The sequence below is a fragment of the Ranitomeya imitator genome, chromosome 9, assembly GCF_032444005.1.
Source record: "Ranitomeya imitator isolate aRanImi1 chromosome 9, aRanImi1.pri, whole genome shotgun sequence".
Classification (NCBI taxonomy): Eukaryota; Metazoa; Chordata; class Amphibia; order Anura; family Dendrobatidae; genus Ranitomeya; species Ranitomeya imitator.
The window spans coordinates 8404359-8426335 of NC_091290.1; the positions used below are offsets into that span (position 1 = coordinate 8404359).

Sequence of the window (21977 nt, forward strand, 5' to 3'; positions counted from 1 at the left end):
CACATGGGGCACCACGAGAACCAAAGAAAAGCAACATTGGACAACATAGGAGGCAATGGAAAGCACAAATGGGCACCATGGGAAATTAAAAAAATAAACTAGCGACTCCATGGGAGACAAAGTAAAGAAACAAGGGGCATTAAGAAAAGCAAAGGAAAGAAACAAGGGGCACCACAGGAGACAAAGAAAAAAACAAGGGGCACTACGGGAGGCAAAGGAAAAAAACAAGGAGCATCAAGGGAGGCACAGGAGAAAAACAAGGGGCACCACAGGAGAAAAAGAATCAAGCTGGGGTTGGGTCTTTAGAAAAACTAGTCAGATCACCATAACATGCGAGATTGCGATGTAGGGTGGGATTACTCTCAGGGCGGCGTATTCCTTAAATATCTGCCGGCCAGCAAGAATTGTGTAACTAGAATAATACAAGGACATCTGGGTGAGGACATGCAGATTAGTGATCGGTCTTACCGGAGCTCTGGCCATAGATGGTCACTTTGTTTGGATCTCCACCAAATGATTGGATGTTTTTCTGCACCCACTTTAGCGCAGCGATCTGATCCATGAAACCATAGTTGCCTGTAGGGCAGTAATGTGCGGAGAGAGGTTATTACACAGTGGTATGGGGTCACTGAAGTATCTCTGGTTATGCAGGATCAGCTTTATCTATTGTGCTCCTAGTAATGAGCGTCGGGAGCGTAGTTACCGGAGCTGTTGGTGGCGGATCCTTCTCTCAGCGTCTCCAGAGTCATGAATCCAAACGCGTTCAGACGGTAGTTGAAGCTGACGTGGACGATCTGACTCCACTGGGCCAGGTCGTCATTAGGACAATACCCGGGCTCAAACCCACTACCGATGAGCAGATAACCTCCATGAATCCAGACCATAACAGGCAGGTTGGCGTCGGGATCCAGGGAGGGCGTCCATACATTGACATACAGGCAATCTTCTGATCCCATCACTTCTCCCTTTTCACTCAGAGGACGCACCTGGGCACACATAGAACTGAACTCGGTAGCATCCAGGGTGTCGTTCCAGCAGGTGGGCTCCTTGGGTGGTCTCCACCGTAATGATCCACTCGGAGGACTGGCATATGGAATCCCTTTAAACATATAAACCTTATCGCAGTGTTGACCTCGTACTTTACCACATGAGATGATCACATCTACCAAGGTGCAGGCCGAGTTTCCAGACAGATACGCCAAACCGACCACCACTAAGCCCAGTAGCACAACGCCCCCGAACATTACGGCCAGAGTCTTGTAGGACAGGGAGCTGCAGGAAGCGTCTGATTGATCAGAGTCCAGAAAGGCTTTCACACCTTCGTCGTCTTCTTCCTCGTCATCGTCGACCAGATGTTTAAATTCAGATTGCGATCCAGCCTCTCCCCGCGTGTTCACCTGTCTGCCGATAGAAGAGAGATGGATTAACAGAGGACCTCCAAGGTGCGGCACAATACACCCCTTCATCTGAGGAGCAGCCCATGGTTATGCCACCTTTTATTCCCCGAAGCAAAGAGATGCCCACGGCTTATTTATCCGCACCCCATTAATCCCCCATCTGGGAATTCTGCCAATACACCTGAATTACCCACAATTGAAGCATGGTGACATTGTGAGACCCCTATACGCCCTCCTGTGGCTCCACCAATAACTCCAATGGGTGGACTGGGGCACGGTGCCATCACTATACCAAGGCATGTTAATGATTGCAGGGCGCTGGTATCTGTGCCAAGTCCGCCAGATGCAATCTATACCAAGCAGCAGTCAGAGGGCACCGGGGTGTGACGACAGCGGAGATGCCAGTGTCCCTACTGGATCAAATACTAAATAAAATCTGCAAATTACCATTTGCTATGGCTTCCTAACCCCAAATCCCTCAATTGCCGATCATTGGGCTTCTCCCTTCTGTGTAACTTGCCTGTTGTTAAGTGAAATCCATCTCTAGAAGCAAAGAAGTTGAGATGGTTTACGGGAAGTAGGTGGGACAGCACAAACCTCTGGGGTCCTACACTATAGTTTGCCAAATTGCATATAGACATAACAGAAACACAGGATTTCATTCAGGGGCAGTTAAGTCACTAGCCAGCAGCATGCAAAATGTATACTAGTAAGTGAGGGAAAAGAAGTTCCAGTACCTATTGTGCCCCCAGAATGCCAATGAAGAGAAACTGCCAATTTAAAAAGCGGGTATGCAAAGTATGAGAATCGAGACAATTCCTAGACAGATTAGATTGCTGTGGGCTCCAAATGTAATTTGATGTTTAGAATGTGGGAACCAGTACTATTTCTGCAGGTACTGGGGCGCGGGAGATACAACTGTTGGTCGGCTGACCACTATCTAACATGTATGGCCACCCAAGCCCTACAAATACGTTTTCCTACCTTCTGAGCCGTGCTTGGGTCTTTACAGCCATCTGCTCCCCCTTTGCGTAGAGACCCCCAGTCCCACCTTCGGGGTCATAGGAACTTTTGATCAGTTTGGGCTCCCTTACAACATGAAAAGAAAGAACCATGATGTCACCTCTTTATCACCCAGTTTTTGGCACTTTATGGCCTCCTCACTTCGGCCTTTGCGTGCTTCCATAAAGTGAGCGATTTCATGAATTACGATTGTTGCTTATCAATATGTTCACGCTTGCGGGCGGCCATTATCGAGGGTGGAAATTATGATCTCAGATGTTTGAGGATTCACAAATCTTTGTGTGTAAAGGCAATCAATTCCGGCAATTAAGCCACCCGTCCCTGTGCCCGGCCGCTGCACCAAGTGACCACGATTATCAATTCATCACAAGGTCAAGGAGCCAACGATTAAACATTTTTTCCAAACCCATCAACGAAAAAGCAAAATAATGGGCAAATCGTCAGTGACCCCAAGCTCCGGACTCGTATGGGGGAGACATGGAGAAGATAGACAAACCTTCATCTTCAGGAATTACTGCGCCCTCTCAGGAAGGTTGTTTCCACAGAGGACACTTCTATTGTAGAAATTCCACAGCAGAACATACGCAGTGGCAAAATGTGCAGACTTTCAGTAGAAATGCCGTATGTGTCGCATAAAAATAGGCAGCAGAAATCGACATTCTGCAGCTCGCAATCCTACTGCAACAGTCAGTGAGCGCAGACGATTTTCTCTGCGGTGCACGGATGAAATTCCAGAAAATCTCAAGTCTCCATAATGTGCCATAATCCGCAGCACATTTTCCATATCTTGACGTTTTATTTTGAAAGATCCTTAACCAGGTTCCAAAGGATCAATCAATTTGGCAGGTGCCATCATTGCGTTTCTAGTCATAATGGTGCCCGGCGGGGGTGCCACCAGTCCACGGCACACGTTCATCACGATCATAGTGCAAAAAAAAAAATACAGTGGCTTGCAAAAGTATTCACCCCTTTGTTGTTGTTTTTACCTATTTTGTTACATTACAACTTGTGTGTAAATATTTTTGTAATCTGATTTGTGTGTGATGCATTTTGGCACTTAATAATCTATGTGAGAAAAATATAGGCATAAATTACACTTATGGGATCAAATAACTAAAAAGTGGCATGTGCAGATGTATTCACCCCTTTTTCTATGAAAACATTTCTGGTGCAAGCAATTCCTTCCATAAGTCCCATGCTTAGTGACAGGAAATCTCCAAACACCACCATGAAGACCAAGGAGATCTCCAAACACCACCATGAAGACCAAGGAGATCTCCAAACACTGCCATGAAGGCCAAGGAGTTCAAGAAAAGCACATCCAGCCCATGAATGGCAGCGCTTCCCAGGACTCAAATCCCCGAGGATTTGTACGGTGTTTTTATGATACCTGAAGAAGGATATATACTGTATCCGAAACGCGTTGTATCTCTTCTATTTTAAGTTATGAAATAAAAAAATATGAAATATCATCTTTGAATGTGAGTCCTGGGAAGCGCTGCCATTCATGGGCTGGATGTGCTTTTCTTGAACTACTCATCCTGTGTGAGTCTTACTCTGGCTCTCTCACTTGGATCCACCCGAGGCAAGCTGCAAGCCCTGTATATTGAAAAGTATCTCAGAGGGAATTTGGAGGATACACGATCTAAAGCCATTTTAGTCTTTTATCAGGTGAGTGCATAAAATTGTGCACCCTTTAAAGACTATAATATTGTGTTTACGCACTTAGGGCGCCGCGATTTGTCTGTTCTTCTCTCCCAAACAGGGTTTTTTTGTATGAAGGCCAAGGAGATCACCAAACAACACCATGAAGACCAAGGAGATCTCCAAACACTGCCATGAAGGCCAAGGAGATCACCAAACAACACCATGAAGACCAAGGAGATCTCCAAACCCTGCCATGAAGGCCAAGGAGATCACCAAACACCTCCATAAAAATCAAGGAGATCTCAAAACAATACCGTGAAGACCATGTAAATCTCCAAACAACACCGTAAAGACCAAGGAGATTGTTGTGAGTTCTGTTTTTGGGCTCCCTCTGGTGGTTACTGATGGTACTGGGTGACTTTTGTTCTCTGCGGTCTCTGGTGTCCACCTGTTCCATCAGGTTATGGGAGTTTCCTATTTAACCTGGCTTTCTTGTCATTTCCTGGCCGGCTATCAATGTAATCAGTGTGTCTTTTTACCTCTGCTACCTGCGTCTGTAATCTTCAGGACAAGCTAAGTTTTGATTTTCCTGTTCCACGTTTTGCTTAATTTTTGTCTTAGTCCAGCTTGCAGATATGTGATTCCTTGCTGCTGGTTGCTCTAGTGGGCTGAAATTACTCCTCATGTTCCATGAGTTGGCACATGAGTTCAAGTAATTTCAGGATGGTTTTTTGAAGGGTTTTTCGCTGACCGCGCAGTTCACTTTTGTATCCTCTGCTATCTAGCTTTAGCGGGCCTCATTTTTGCTGATTCTGTTTTCATAACTACGTATGTGCTTTCCTCTCATTTCACCGTTATTACATGTGGGGGGCTGCTATTTCTGTGGGGTGTTTCTCTGGAGGCAAGTGGGGTCTGTGTTTCTTCTAATAGGGGAAGTTAATTCTTCGGCTGGCGCGAGACGTCTAGGAATCATCGTAGGCACGTTCCCCGGCTACTGCTAGTTGTGTGTTTAGGTTCAGGATCGCGGTCAGCTCAGGTTCCATCACCCTAGAGCTTGTTTTGTTTTTGTGCTTGTCCTTTTGTGATCCCCTGCCATTGGGATCATGACAGGAGATCTCCAAACACCCCCATGAAGACCAAGGAGATCTCCAAACACCCCCATGAAGACCAAGGAGATCTCCAAACACCCCCATGAAGACCAAGGAGATCACCAAACACTGCCATGAAGACCAAGAAGATCTCCAGACAAGTCAGGCACAAAGTTGTTGAGAAGTACAAGTCAGGGCTGGGTTATAATAACAAAAAAAAAATCTCCCAATCTCTGATGATCCCCTGGACCACCATGTCCATTATCAGGTGGAAAGAACATGGTACCACAACAAACCTCTCAAGAGAGGGCAAAGAGCATTAATCGGAGAGGCAGCACAGGGACCAAAGGAAACCCTGAAGGAGCTGCAGAGTTCCCAAGCAGAGACAGGAGTATCTGTCTATATCAGGGGTGTCAAACTGCATTCCTCGAGGGCCGCAAACCATGCGTGTTTTCAAGATTTCCTTAGCATTGCACAAGGTGCTGCAATCATTATGTGTGTAGGTGATTAAATTATGTTGTGCAAAACAAGGAAATCCTGAAAACATGACCTGTTTGCAGCCCTCGAGGAATGCAATTTGACACCTCTGGTCTATATGACCACAATAAGCCGTACACGCCATAGAGGTGGCCTTTATGGAAGAGTGGGCAGAAAAAAGCCTTTACTTACACACAATAATTATAAGGGCGTTTTGAGTTTGCCTAAAGACATGTAGGAGACCCCCCAAATGTATGGAGGAAGGAGCCGTGGTCAGATGAGACAAAAAGTGGAAATTTTTGGCCACCAAGGTAAATGCTATATCTGGGGCCAAATCAATACAGCTCATCCCCCCAAAGAACACCATCCCCACAGTGAAACATGGTGATGGCAGCATCATGCTGTGGGGAGGTTTTTCGGCAGCAGGGACAGAGAAAATGGTTCACTTGAGGGGAAGATGGATAGTGAGAAATACAGGGATATTCTAGAGCAAAACCTGTTTCAGTCGGTTTGAGACTGGGACGGAGGTTCAACTTCCAACAAGACAATGACCCAAAGCATACTGCTAGAGCAATACTCGAGTGGTTTAAGGGGAAACGTGGAAATGTTCTGCAGTGGCCGAGTCACTGCCCAAACCTTAATCCACTGGCAGTTTTGATGTGGGGTTGAATACTTTTGCAAACCACTGTAAATTTCTGCCATGCAGGTAATGTATCTCTTCTGTCCATCTCCGTACAACCTCTCTCGAGTGCTGGTATATTATTTATGGTGCAATTACAGCAGATTTAGTCCCTGTAACTTGTGCAGCAGGCGACAGTGCTATCATGTCTGCGCTAATACTCAGATACAACTCAAGAATCATCTTGTTGGATGGAAACATAGTAACATAGTAACATAGTAACATAGTTAGTAAGGCCGAAAAAAGACATTTGTCCATCCAGTTCAGCCTATATTCCATCATAATAAATCCCCAGATCTACGTCCTTCTACAGAACCTAATAATTGTATGATACAATATTGTTCTGCTCCAGGAAGACATCCAGGCCTCTCTTGAACCCCTCGACTGAGTTCGCCATCACCACCTCCTCAGGCAAGCAATTCCAGATTCTCACTGCCCTAACAGTAAAGAATCCTCTTCTATGTTGGTGGAAAAACCTTCTCTCCTCCAGACGCAAAGAATGCCCCCTTGTGCCCGTCACCTTCCTTGGTATAAACAGATCCTCAGCGAGATATTTGTATTGTCCCCTTATATACTTATACATGGTTATTAGATCGCCCCTCAGTCGTCTTTTTTCTAGACTAAATAATCCTAATTTCGCTAATCTATCTGGGTATTGTAGTTCTCCCATCCCCTTTATTAATTTTGTTGCCCTCCTTTGTACTCTCTCTAGTTCCATTATATCCTTCCTGAGCACCGGTGCCCAAAACTGGACACAGTACTCCATGTGCGGTCTAACTAGGGATTTGTACAGAGGCAGTATAATGCTCTCATCATGTGTATCCAGACCTCTTTTAATGCACCCCATGATCCTGTTTGCCTTGGCAGCTGCTGCCTGGCACTGGCTGCTCCAGGTAAGTTTATCATTAACTAGGATCCCCAAGTCCTTCTCCCTGTCAGATTTACCCAGTGGTTTCCCGTTCAGTGTGTAATGGTGATATTGATTCCCTCTTCCCATGTGTATAACCTTACATTTATCATTGTTAAACCTCATCTGCCACCTTTCAGCCCAAGTTTCCAACTTATCCAGATCCATCTGTAGCAGAATACTATCTTTTCTTGTATTAACTGCTTTACATAGTTTTGTATCATCTGCAAATATCGATATTTTACTGTGTAAACCTTCTACCAGATCATTAATGAATATGTTGAAGAGAACAGGTCCCAATACTGACCCCTGCGGTACCCCACTGGTCACAGCGACCCAGTTAGAGACTATACCATTTATAACCACCCTCTGCTTTCTATCACTAAGCCAGTTACTAACCCATTTACACACATTTTCCCCCAGACCAAGCATTCTCATTTTGTGTACCAACCTCTTGTGCGGCACGGTATCAAACGCTTTGGAAAAATCGAGATATACCACGTCCAATGACTCACCGTGGTCCAGCCTATAGCTTACCTCTTCATAAAAACTGATTAGATTGGTTTGACAGGAGCGATTTCTCATAAACCCATGCTGATATGGAGTTAAACAGTTATTCTCATTGAGATAATCCAGAATAACATCCCTCAGAAACCCTTCAAATATTTTACCAACAATAGAGGTTAGACTTACTGGCCTATAACTTCCAGGTTCACTTTTAGAGCCCTTTTTGAATATTGGCACCACATTTGCTATGCGCCAGTCCTGCGGAACAGACCCTGTCGCTATAGAGTCCCTAAAAATAAGAAATAATGGTTTATCTATTACATTACTTAGTTCTCTTAGTACTCGTGGGTGTATGCCATCCGGACCCGGAGATTTATCTATTTTAATCTTATTTAGCCGGTTTCGCACCTCTTCTTGGGTTAGATTGGTGACCCTTAATATAGGGTTTTCATTGTTTCTTGGGATTTCACCTAGCATTTCATTTTCCACCGTGAATACCGTGGAGAAGAAGGTGTTTAATATGTTAGCTTTTTCCTCGTCATCTACAACCATTCTTTCCTCACTATTTTTTAAGGGGCCTACATTTTCAGTTTTTATTCTTTTACTATTGATATAGTTGAAGAACAGTTTGGGATTAGTTTTACTCTCCTTAGCAATGTGCTTCTCTGTTTCCTTTTTGGCAGCTTTAATTAGTTTTTTAGATAAAGTATTTTTCTCCCTATAGTTTTTTAGAGCTTCAATGGTGCCATCCTGCTTTAGTAGTGCAAATGCTTTCTTTTTACTGTTAATTGCCTGTCTTACTTCTTTGTTTAGCCACATTGGGTTTTTCCTATTTCTAGTCCTTTTATTCCCACAAGGTATAAACCGCTTACACTGCCTATTTAGGATGTTCTTAAACATTTCCCATTTATTATCTGTATTATTAGTTCTGAGGATATTGTCCCAGTCTACCAGATTAAGGGCATCTCTAAGCTGGTCAAACTTTGCCTTCCTAAAGTTCAGTGTTTTTGTGACTCCCTGACAAGTCCCCCTAGTGAAAGACAGGTGAAACTGCACAATATTGTGGTCGCTATTTCCTAAATTCCCAACCACCTGCAGATTTGTTATTCTGTCAGGTCTATTAGATAGTATTATAATAATATAATAATAATAATTTTATTTATATAGCGCCAACATATTCCGCAGCGCTTTACAAATTATAGAGGGGACTTGTACAGACAATAGACATTACAGCATAACAGAAATACAGTTCAAAACAGATACCAGGAGGAGTGAGGGCCCTGCTCGCAAGCTTACAAACTATGGGGAAAAGGGGAGACACGAGAGGTGGATGGTAACAATTGCTTTAGTTATTCGGACCAGCTATAGTGTAAGGCTCAGGTGTTCATGTAAAGCTGCATGAACCAGTTACCTGCCTAAGTATGTAGCAGTACAGACACAGAGGGCTAATACTGCATAAAGTGTATGAGAACATGATGCGAGGAACCTTTTTTTTTTTTTTTATTATAAATAGGCCACACAGGGATCGTTAGGTTAATGCATTGAGGCGGTAGGCCAGTCTGAACAAATGAGTTTTTAGGGCACGCTTAAAACTGTGGGGATTGGGGATTAATCGTATTAACCTAGGTAGTGCATTCCAAAGAATCGGCGCAGCACGTGTAAAGTCTTGGAGACGGGAGTGGGAGGTTCTGATTATTGAGGATGCTAACCTGAGGTCATTAGCGGAGCGGAGGGCACGGGTAGGGTGGTAGACTGATACCAGGGAGGAGATGTAGGGTGGTGCTGAGCCATGGAGTGCTTTGTGGATGAGGGTAGTAGTTTTGTACTGGATTCTGGAGTGGATGGGTAGCCAGTGTAATGACTGGCACAGGGTAGAGGCATCGGTGTAACGGTTGGTGAGGAATATGATCCTGGCTGCAGCATTCAGGACAGATTGGAGCGGGGAGAGTTTTGCAAGAGGGAGACCGATTAGTAGAGAGTTACAATAGTCCAGACGAGAATGAATAAGTGAAACAGTCAGAGTTTTTGCAGAGTCGAAATTAAGAAAAGGGCGAATTCTAGAAATGTTTTTGAGATGCAGGTAAGAAGAGCGAGCCAGTGATCGGATGTAGGGGGTGAATGAAAGGTCAGAATCAAGGATGACCCCAAGGCAGCGGGCATGTTGCTTTGGAGTAATGGTGGAACCGCATATGGAGATGGCAATGTCAGGCAAAGGTAGGTTAGTAGAGCGAGAGAACACGAGGAGTTCAGTTTTTGACAGGTTTAGTTTCAGATAGAGGGAGGACATGATGTTAGAGACAGCGGTAAGACAATCACTGGTGTTTTCTAAAAAGGTCGGTGTGATATCGGGAGCAGAAGTGTATAATTGGGTGTCGTCAGCATAGAGATGGTACTGGAAACCAAATCTACTGATTGTTTGTCCAATAGGGGCAGTATACAACGAGAAGAGTAGGGGGCCTAGGACTGATCCTTGAGGAACCCCAACAGTAAGGGGAAGGTGAGAGGAGGAGGAACCAGCAAAACATACAGTGAAGGATCGGTCAGAGAGATAGGAGGAGAACCAGGAGAGAACGGTGTCCTTGAGGCCGATGGAGCGGAGCATAGTGAGGAGGAGCTGATGATCCACAGTGTCGAATGCTGCAGAGAGATCCAAGAGAATTAGCATGGAGTAGTGACCATTAGATTTAGCTGTTAGTAGGTCATTAGAGAGTATTAGGTCTAAAAGTGCTGCTCCTCTGGTTGGATTCTGCACCAATTGTGAAAGATAATTTTTCTTGGTTATTAGCAGAAACCTGTTGCCTTTATGGGTTTCACAGGTTTCTGTTTCCCAGTTAATATCCGGGTAGTTAAAGTCCCCCATAACCAGGACCTCATTATGGGTTGCAGCTTCATCTATCTGCTTTAGAAGTAGACTTTCCATGCTTTCTGTTATATTTGGGGGTTTGTAACAGACCCCAATGAGAATTTTGTTACCATTTTTCCCTCCATGAATTTCAACCCATATGGACTCGACATCCTCATTCCCTTCGCTAATATCCTCCCTTAAAGTGGACTTTAGACAAGACTTTACATAGAGACAAACCCCTCCTCCTCTCCGATTTTTACGATCCTTTCTAAACAGACTGTAACCCTGTAAGTTAACTGCCCAGTCATAGCTTTCATCTAACCATGTCTCGGTTATTCCCACTATGTCAAAGTTACCTGTAGATATTTCTGCTTCTAGTTCTTCCATCTTGTTTGTCAGGCTTCTGGCGTTTGCGAGCATGCAGTTTAGAGGATTTTGTTTTGTTCCAATCTCCTCACTGTGGATTGTTTTAGAAATGTTCTTACCTCCCTTCTGAGTATGTTTTCCTGGGTCGTCTTTGTTCGAGTCTAATGTTTTTCTTCCCGTCCCCTCTTCTTCTAGTTTAATGCCCTCCTGATGAGTGTAGCGAGTCTTCTGGCAAATGTGTGTTTCCCAGGTTTGTTGAGGTGTAGTCCGTCTCTGGCGAGGAGTCCATCATACCAGTAATTCACACCGTGGTCCAGGAATCCAAATCCTTGTTGTCTGCACCATCGTCTTAGCCAGTTGTTTGCATCAAGGATCCTGTTCCATCTCCTGGTGCCATGCCCATCTACTGGAAGGATAGAAGAAAAAACTACCTGTGCATCCAGTTCTTTTACTTTCTTCCCCAACTCTTCAAAGTCCTTGCAGATTGTCGGTAGGTCCTTCCTTGCCGTGTCATTGGTGCCAACATGTATCAGAAGAAATGGGTGGACGTCCTTGGAGCTGAAGAGCTTTGGTATCCTATCGGTCACATCCTTGATCATCGCACCTGGAAGGCAGCATACTTCTCTTGCAGTTATGTCCGGTCTGCAGATGGCTGCTTCTGTGCCTCTCAGTAGTGAGTCTCCCACCACCACCACTCTTCGTTGCTTCTTGGCTGTACTTTTTGCTGTCACTTGTTGCTGTGTGCCCTTTTCTTTTTTGCTTCCTGGTATTGCTTCATTCTTAGGTGTGCCATCTTCATCCTCTACAAAGATTTGATATCGGTTCTTCAGTTGTGTGGTTGGTGATTTCTCCATATTATTTGGAATCCCCACAGAAGGAGTCTATTACATGCACAGCTGGATGAATACATCTTATTTGCACTATGGCACATCCATACAAGCGCTACCTCCCCCTGTGCCACCAGAACACCAGCACCCCCTCTCTCCTGTGCCACCAGGACACCATCAGCCCCTCACTCCTGTGCCACCAGGACACCAGCACCCCCTCTCTCCTGTGCCACCAGGACACCATCATCCCCTCACTCCTGTGCCACCAGGACACCATCATCCCCTCACTCCTGTGCCACCAGGACACCAGCACCCCCTCTCTCCTGTGCCACCAGAACACCAGCACCCCCTCTCTCCTGTGCCACCAGAACACCAGCACCCCCTCTCTCCTGTGCCACCAGGACACCATCAGCCGTACACTCCTGTGCCACCAGGACACCATCAGCCCCTCACTCCTGTGCCACCAGGACACCATCATCCCCTCACTCCTGTGCCACCAGGACACCATCATCCCCTCACTCCTGTGCCACCAGGACACCATCATCTCCTCACTCCTGTGCCACCAGGACACCATCATCCCCTCACTCCTGTGCCATCAGGACACCATCATCCCCTCTCTCCTGTTCCACCAGGACACCACCATCCCCTCACTCCTGTGCCACCAGGACACCATCATCCCCTCACTCCTGTGCCACCAGGACACCATCATCCCCTCACTCCTGTGCCACCAGGACACCATCATCCCCTCACTCCTGTGCCACCAGGACACCATCACTCCCTTACTCCTGTGCCACCAGGACACCATCACCCCCTCACTCCTGTGCCACCAGGACACCATCAGCCCCTCACTCCTGTGCCACCAGGACACAATCAGCCCCTCACTCCTGTGCCACCAGGACACCATCATCCCCTCACTCCTGTGCCACCAGGACACCATCCCCCCCTCACTCCTGTGCAACCAGGACACCATCCATCCCTCACTCCTGTGCGACCAGGACACCATCCATCCCTCACTCCTTTGTCACCAGGACCGTTTCTCCCCTCACTATTTTGCCACAAGGATGCCATCCTCTCCTTACTTCTATGCCACCATAAATATGTGAAGTAAAACCAGCAGAATAGTTTGAAGGCTCAAACTGGGAAATAAAAGGTTATGCCAAACAGAAGACATCAAATGGCAAGAACAACCTACTGTTAGTCTGCAGCCGGGATCATGAGAGGACAAAGCACTGGCCGCATAGCAGCTTTATATACGTAGGTCATCCCGGTATAGCTTAATAGGTGGTGCTGGCATCGCATCGTGGGTGTGGATGTCCCCGGGATGTAACTGATACACAACAATTCACAGTTGTCACTGGATCTACCTGTAATGAGATTCAGCTCTGTGGTTCGGGAATATTTCCACACACCTGCATGTGCTAATGACGCCCCCATTGTGAGGGCCGGGGTGGGAGCGGAGAGCTTTTCTATTGGGGAAGAGAAGCCGTATTTATTTTTCATAGTTCACTCTGCAACAGAAATGACCCGGAAACTTTACAAGTCCGATCCAGGCGGCGATTCCTCATTTATATGCGTTTTGTATTTTTTTTTTACAATTTATATTTTCCTACATTTGCACAATCAAAACACATGAATAATCTGTTTTCTGTCGCCGTATTCCGGGAGCCGTCACTTTTATTTTTTTATTTTACGGTTGATGGAGCAGAAGATTTTATTCATTTATGTATCTTGCTTATATTTTGTTTTGTTTAGTGGTGATCACTTTATATTGTGGGACGGAGCGCGGTGACGATGTTCTGCAGGTAACTGAGGGAATGTGCACAAGTTGAGTAATTGCAGCAGAATTTTCTAGATGGCAGGAAAAACGCAGCGTAAAATACACGTCTTGGAGTCGCATTTTATTTGTTTTGTTTTTTTAATTCAAATTAATTTGAATGGGTGAAAAATACTGAAAGAAGCGACGCTGAAGATTGGGAAAAATAACGTAATAACGATTAAAATCTGCAAGGAAAAAATAAGCATCGTGTGCTGGACCACATCGTTCATTCCGCCATCGATCACACGTGCGGCACTCCGCGATGTAATAGCATGGTGGGGTCCTATTAATCAGAAGAGGCGCTGGGCATGCAGCTGGTAGTAGGGGGTCCGCAGGGTTCTGGTCCTGTGGCCATAACCATACCTCCCAACTTTTGAAGGAGGCAAAGAGGGACAAAGGCAGCAGTGCACACAGAGCGCTGCAGCAAATTTTAGGCCATGCCCCTTACCACACCCATTTCACAATGTCACACCCATATCCACGCCCCAACCACACCCATTTAGCACTGCTGATCACACTTTCATAAATAATAATTATAAACAGAAAAAATATGGATACACAGTGCTCCATACTGTATAATGGCCCCACATGATGCTCCATACTGTATAATGGCCACACAGTGCTCCATACTGTATAATGGCCACACATGATGCTCCATACTGTATAATGGCCACACCGTGCTCCATACTGCATAATGGCCCCACATGATGCTCCATACTGTACAATGGCCACACATGATGCTCCATACTGTATAATGGCCCCAAATGATGCTATATCCTGTATAATGGCCACACATGATGCTCCATACTGTATAATGGCCACACCGTGCTTCATACTGCATAATGGCCCCACATGATGCTCCATACTGTACAATGGCCACACATGATGCTCCATACTGTATAATGGCCACACCGTGCTCCATACTGCATAATGGCCCCACATGATGCTCCATACTGTACAATGGCCACACATGATGCTCCATACTGTATAATGGCCACACCGTGCTCCATACTGCATAATGGCCCCACATGATGCTCCATACTGTACAATGGCCACACATGATGCTCCATACTGTATAATGGCCCCAAATGATGCTATATCCTGTATAATGGCCACACATGATGCTCCATACTGTATAATGGCCACACCGTGCTTCATACTGCATAATGGCCCCACATGATGCTCCATACTGTACAATGGCCACACATGATGCTCCATACTGTATAATGGCCCCAAATGATGCTATATCCTGTCTAATGGCCCCACATGATGCTCAATACTGTCTAATGGCCACACATGATGCTGCATACTGTCTAATGGCCACACATGATGCTGCATACTGTATAATGGCCACACATGATGCTGCATACTGTATAATGGCCCCACATGATGCTGCATACTGTACAATGGCCACACATGATGCTATATCCTGTATAATGGCCCCACATGCTATATCCTGTATAATGGCCACACATGATGCTATATCCTGTATAATGGCCCCACATGCTATATCCTGTATAATGGCCACACATGATGCTATATCCTGTCTAATGGCCCCACATGATGCTCAATACTGTCTAATGGCCACACATGATGCTGCATACTGTATAATGGCCCCACATGATGCTCTATATTGTACAACGGCCCCATATGATGCTCCATTCTGTATAACGGCCACACATGATGCCGCGTACTGTATAATGGCCCCATATGATGCTGCATACTGTATAATGGCCCCACAGTGCTCCATACTGTATAATGTCCCATCATGATGCTCAATACTGTATAATGGCCCCGCATGATGCTGCGCACAGTGTAATGGCCACACAATGCTCCATACTGTATAATGGCCACACATGATGCTGCGCACAGTGTAATGGCCACACATAATGCTCTGTACTGTATAATGGCCCCACATGAAGCTGCGTACAGTATAATGGCCACACAATGCTCCATACTGTATAATGGCCACACATGATGCTCTGTACTGTATAATGGCCACACATAATGCTCTGTACTGTATAATGGCCACACATGATGCTCAATACTGTATAATGCCCACACATGATGCTCTGTACTGTATAATGGCCTCACATAAAGCTGCGTACAGTATAATGGCCACACAGTGCTCCATACTGTATAATGGCCACACATAACGATGCCAGTGTACAGTCGGGGCTGTAGATGAGTCCCAGCAGCTCTGCTTACAATGCAGGCAAAGATTTCACCACCTGTTGCTGCCCACACTGCTGCCTCACAGATCCTGCACATTGCAATGTAGCCCTGCTCTGCGAATTCTGCGTGCACTCAGAGAACACCACTATCTACTGGCTCCACTCCATAACTGCTGCAGTATATAAAGGATATATATATATGTATAGTGTGCCTATAACTGACAGGCTGCACTGGATTGCTCTAACTGCTGCCATTACTCCTGGCATTGTACTGTAAGGCGTTGTACTGTAAGCAGAGCAGGGCCATTTGCAAACCACACTCCTCAGTATGTCCTCTCTCCCTCTCTGAACCACCGGAGAAGAAGCTACGGAGGGGGCTTGGCCTAATACAAGGGTGCGTGTCGGCTGCTTCTCCTGCGTGCTGTGCGGGAGAAGTAGAGTCCCGTGCGGGACTGCGGGGCACAACGTCAAAATCAAGACAATCTCGCAGTATGCGGAACGGCTGGGAGCGAAGCATGAACTAATGATGGGGTCCTGCACAACTCCTATTGTCCTGTCCTCATCGGAGTCGTACCCAGTGTAGACAATGCTCTGTGGGTTAAAGACGTCTCTGCTAGTTTGTTACAATGTATCAGTCACAGAGCATTGTCCAGACTGGATACGATTGTATCTACTTGATGGTCACCAATCTGTCCACTGCGTCTGTCAGCGCTCCCGAAATAAAGTCCTGACAACATTGGAGGCTCCAAATCGCTGAATAGAAAAAACGAACGGACAAAAGAAAGACAGGAACTAAGAAAAATCATCACAAAGCAATAAAGCCGGGAATCCGCCGCGTTACAGAACCATCGGTGAGGAATAACTCGCTGCCAGCACCGCCGCCGCCATCATACATGAGGCATCACCTGGGAGACGCTGGACATCAACTTGGGGTTTACTATTGTACAACGGCCAAAACGTGACCAAATAAAAGGATTGTACCCACCCTTCACCTACAGGAGGAGAGACCGCTGTCTGGCAGACTGCCAGGGTCGGAGCGGAGTGTACACATTACTGCTCCATTTACCATCTATAGGAGGTGGTCGCACACGCTCACTACCACTTCATTCACCATGTATAGGAGGTGGTCGCACACGCTCACTACCGCTCCATTCACCGTCTATAGGAGGTGGTCGCACACGCTCACTACCGCTCCATTCACCATCTATAGGAGGTGGTCGCACACGCTCACTACGGCTTTATTCACCATGTATAGGAGGTGGTCGCACACGCTCACTACCGCTCCATTCACCGCCTATAGGAGGTGGTCGCACACGCTCACTACCGCTTTATTCACCATGTATAGGAGGTGGTCGCACACGCTCACTACCGCTCCATTCACCATCTATAGGAGGTGGTCGCACACGCTCACTACCGCTCCATTCACCATCTATAGGAGGTGGTCGCACACGCTCACTACCGCTCCATTCACCATCTATAGGAGGTGGTCGCACACGCTCACTACCACTCCATTCACCGTCTATAGGAGGTGGTCGCACACGCTCACTACCGCTCCATTCACAGTCTATAGGAGGTGGTTGCACACGCTCACTACCGCTCCATTCACCGTCTATAGGAGGTGGTCGCACACGCTCACTACCGCTCCATTCACCGTCTATAGGAGGTGGTCGCACACGCTCACTACTGCTCCATTCACCATCTATAGGAGGTGGTCGCACACGCTCACTACCGCTCCATTCACCATCTATAGGAGGTGGTCGCACACGCTCACTACCGCTCCATTCACCATCTGTAGGAGGTGGTCGCACACGCTCACTAACACTCCATTCACCGTCTATAGGAGGTGGTCGCACACGCTCACTACCGCTCCATTCACCATCTATAGGAGGTGGTCGCACACGCTCGCTACCGCTCCATTGACCGTCTATAGGAGGTGGTCGCACGCGCTCGCTACCGCTCCATTCACCGTCTATAGGAGGTGGTCGCACGCGCTCACTACCGCTCCATTCACCGTCTATAGGAGGTGGTCGCACGCGCTCACTACCGCTCCATTCACCATCTATAGGAGGTGGTCGCACGCGCTCACTACCGCTCCATTCACCGTCTATAGAAGGTGGTCGCACGCGCTCACTACCGCTCCATTCACCGTCTATAGGAGGTGGTCGCACACGCTCACTACCGCTCCATTCACCGTCTATAGGAGGTGGTCACACACGCTCACTACCGCTCCATTCACAGTCTACAGGAGGTGGTCGTACACGCTCACTACCGCTCCATTCACCATCTATAGGAGGTGGTCTATTATGATTCGGTGACCTTGGAGCAGCATAATAACTTTCAGTGGAGAAGGTGGCCACTATACTGACCGCAATCCTGAACTTAACACCGCAACTAGAAGTAGCCGTGGAGTGTACCTAACACACCTAGACATCTCGTCACAGCCGGAGGACTAAATACCCCTAAAGCTGGAAATAGGAATACTATCTTGCCTCAGAGCAGATCCCCAAAGGATAGACAGCCCCCCACAAATATTGGCGGTGAGTCGGAGAGGAAAAAACATACACAGGCAGAAAAACAGGATTTAGGACAGGAGGCCACTCTAGCTAAATAGGACAGGATAGGACAGAGTTCTGTGCGGTCAGTATTAAAACCCTTCAAAAATATCCACAGCAGAATATACAAAAACTTCCTACATCTAACTAAAGATGTGGAGCGTATATCTGCAACTCCAGCGAATCCTACAATCAGAGCAGGAATATAAACAAAAACTAGCACACAGCAGTGTGCCACAGACACAAAAACCAAACACTTATCTTTGCTGAATTTGGCAGCAAGCAGGAGAAGCCAGAAAGTGATCCAACACTTCACAAGGAACATTGACAACTGGCAAGGGCTAATGAATCCTGCACACCTAAATATCCCAGTCAGAATTGTAATCAGCAGATACACCTGGCCAGGACTGCGACTCAGAGACAACTGCATTCCCACCTACAACCACTGGAGGGAACCCAAGAGCAGAATTCACAACAGTACCCCCCCTTGAGGAGGGGTCACCGAACCATCACCAGGGCCCCCAGGACGATCAGGACGAGCCAGATGAAAGGCACGGACCAAATCAGCAGCATGGACATCAGAGGCAAAAACCCAAGAATTATCCTCCTGGCCATAACCCTTCCATTTGACCAGGTACTGAAGCTTCCGCCTCGAAAAACGGGAATCCAAAATCTTCTCAACAACATATTCCAACTCCCCATCAACCAACAGAGGGGCCGGAGGATCAACAGAGGGAACAACGGGCTCCACATATTTCCGCAACAAAGATCTATGGAAGACATTATGGATAGCAAAAGAGGCCGGAAGCGCCAGTCAAAAAGACACCGGATTAACCACGCTGGAGAAATTAGCAATGAACCGGCGATAAAAATTTGCAAAACCCAAAAATTTCTGAAGGCTCTTCACGGATGTGGGCTGAATCCAATCATGAATGGCCTGAACCTTAACCGGATCCATCTCTATAGACGAGGGAGAAAAAAATAAAGCCCAAAAAAGAAACCTTCTGCACCCCAAAGAGACACTTAGACCCTTTCACAAACAAAGCATTGTCACGAAGGATCTGAAATACCATCCTGACCTGTTTCACATGAGACTCCCAATCATCGGAAAAAATCAAAATATTGTCCAAATATACAATCAAGAATTTATCAAGATAAGTCCGGAAGATATCATGCATGAAGGACTGAAAAACAGATGGAGCATTAGAGAGTCCGAATGGCATCACAAGGTATTCAAAATGGCCTTCGGGCATGTTAAACGCAGTTTTCCATTCATCACCCTGCTTAATACGAACAAGATTATAAGCCCCCCGAAGGTCAATCTTAGTAAACCAACTAGCTCCCTTAATCCTAGCAAACAAATCGGAAAGCAAAGGTAAAGGGTATTGAAACTTGACTGTGATTTTATTCAAGAGGCGATAATCTATACAGGGTCTCAAGGAACCATCTTTTTTAGCAACAAAAAAGAACCCCGCTCCCAACGGTGAAGAAGATGGCCGAATATGCCCTTTCTCCAAAGACTCCTTAATATAGCTCCGCATGGCGGTATGTTCAGGCACAGACAGGTTGAAAAGTTGACCCTTAGGAAACTTACAGCCTGGAATCAAGTCAATAGCACAATCGCAGTCCCTGTGCGGTGGAAGGAAACTGGACTTGGGCTCATCGAATACATCCTGAAAATCAGACAAAAACTCTGGAATTTCAGAAGAGGAAGAAGAGGAGATTGACATCAAAGGAACATCATTATGAACCCCCTGACAACCCCAACTAGTCACAGACATGGACTTCCAATCCAACACAGGATTATGTACCTGCAACCACGGAAAACCCAGCACGATAGCATCATGCAAATTATGCAACACCAGAAATCGACAATCTTCCTGATGGGCTGGCGCCATGCCCATGGTCACCTGTGTCCAAAACTGGGGCTTATTTTTAGCCAAGGGTGTAGCATCAATGCCCCTTAAAGGAATAGGGTTCTGCAAAGGCTGCAAGGGAAAACCACACGCCTGGCAAACTCAAAGTCCATTAAGTTCAAGGCGGCGTCTGAATCCACAAATGCCATGACAGAAAATGATGACAATGAGCAAATCAAGGACACAGATAACAAAAATTTAGGTTGTACAGTACTGATGGTAATTGAACTGGCGATCCTCTTTGTCCGCTTAGGGCAGCAGAAATGACATGAGAAGCGTCGCCACAATAATAACACAACCTATTTTGACGTCTGAAACCTTGTCGTTCCGTTCTAGACAGAAATCTATCACATTGCATAGGCTCAGAAATTTGCATTGAGGATAACGCCACAGCGCGCACAGTTCTGCGCTCCCGCAAGCGCCGGTCAATCTGAATGGCCAGAGACATAGATTCACTCAGACCTGAAGGCGTAGGAAACCCCACCATAACATCTTTAACGGATTCAGAAAGCCCCCTTCTGAAAATTGCCGCCAAAGCATCATTATTCCATTTAGTCAACACAGACCATTTTCTGAATTTCTGACAATACAATTCTGCCGCCTCTTGACCCTGAGACAGGGCCAACAAGGTCTTCTCAGCTTGATCCACAGAATTAGGTTCATCATATAATAATCCCAAAGCCTGAAAAAAGGAGTCAATATTAAGCAAAGCCGGATTCCCAGATTCCAGGGAAAACGCCCAATCCTGCGGGTCGCCACGCAGCAGGGAGATTACGATTTTTACCTGCTGAATGGAATCACCAGAGGACCGAGGTCTCAGAGCAAGAAATAGTTTACAGTTGTTTTTAAAACTCAAAAATTTGGACCTGTCACCAGAAAACAAATCAGGAGTAGGAATCTTCGGTTCTAAAGCAGGAGTCTGAACAATATAATCAGAAATACCCTGCACCCTAGCAGCAAGCTGGTCTACACGAGAAGCTAATTCCTGAACAGTCATGCTTGCACAAGACTCCTCCAGAGATAAAGAGGGAAGAGAAGACAAAACAGACTGAAGAAAAAAAAAATGGCTCAAGAGCTTTCTTCCCTTCTTTTGAGATGCATTTAACTCATTGTTGGCCAGTTGTACTGTTATGATCTGGTGACCTTGGAGCAGCATGAGAACTTTCACTGGAGAAGGTGGCCACTGTACTGAACGCAAACCCTGATCTAACACCGCAAATAGAAGTAGCCGTGGGGTGTACCTAACGCACCTAGACACCTCGTCACAGCCGGAGGACTAAATACCCCTAAAGATGGAAATAGGAATACTATCTTGCCTCAGAGCAGATCCCCAAAGGATAGACAGCCCCCCACAAATATTGGCGGTGAGTCGGAGAGGAAAAAACATACACAGGCAGAAAAACAGGATTTAGGACAGGAGGCCACTCTAGCTAAATAGGACAGGATAGGACAGAGTTCTGTGCGGTCAGTATTAAAACCCTTCAAAAATATCCACAGCAGAATATACAAAAACTTCCTACATCTAACTAAAGATGTGGAGCGTAAATCTGCAACTCCAGCAAATCCTACAATCAGAGCAGGAATATAAACAAAAACTAGCACACAGCAGTGTGCCACAGACACAAAAACCAAACACTTATCTTTGCTGAATTTGGCAGCAAGCAGGAGAAGCCAGAAAGTGAACCATCACTTCACAGGGAACATTGACTACTGGCAAGGGCTAATGAATCCTGCACACCTAAATATCCCAGTCAGA

The 21977-nt window shown here is 46.3% G+C and overlaps 1 protein-coding gene across 2 annotated transcripts in view; it reads right to left on the reverse strand.

The window, feature by feature from the left end:
• LOC138649457 (para-nitrobenzyl esterase-like) overlaps positions 1 to 21977 on the reverse strand; it is a 37123-nt gene that overhangs the window by 11333 nt on the left and 3813 nt on the right. Inside the window, exons 2-4 of one of the 2 annotated variants that reach the window (XM_069739916.1) lie at positions 2382 to 2486; positions 704 to 1401; positions 469 to 576 (exon numbers count right to left, since the gene is read on the reverse strand). In XM_069739916.1, coding sequence (XP_069596017.1) covers positions 469 to 576; positions 704 to 1401; positions 2382 to 2486 — 911 coding nt within the window. The remainder of the gene's footprint in view (positions 1 to 468; positions 577 to 703; positions 1402 to 2381; positions 2487 to 21977) is intronic. The other variant, XM_069739917.1, reaches the window with a different exon arrangement.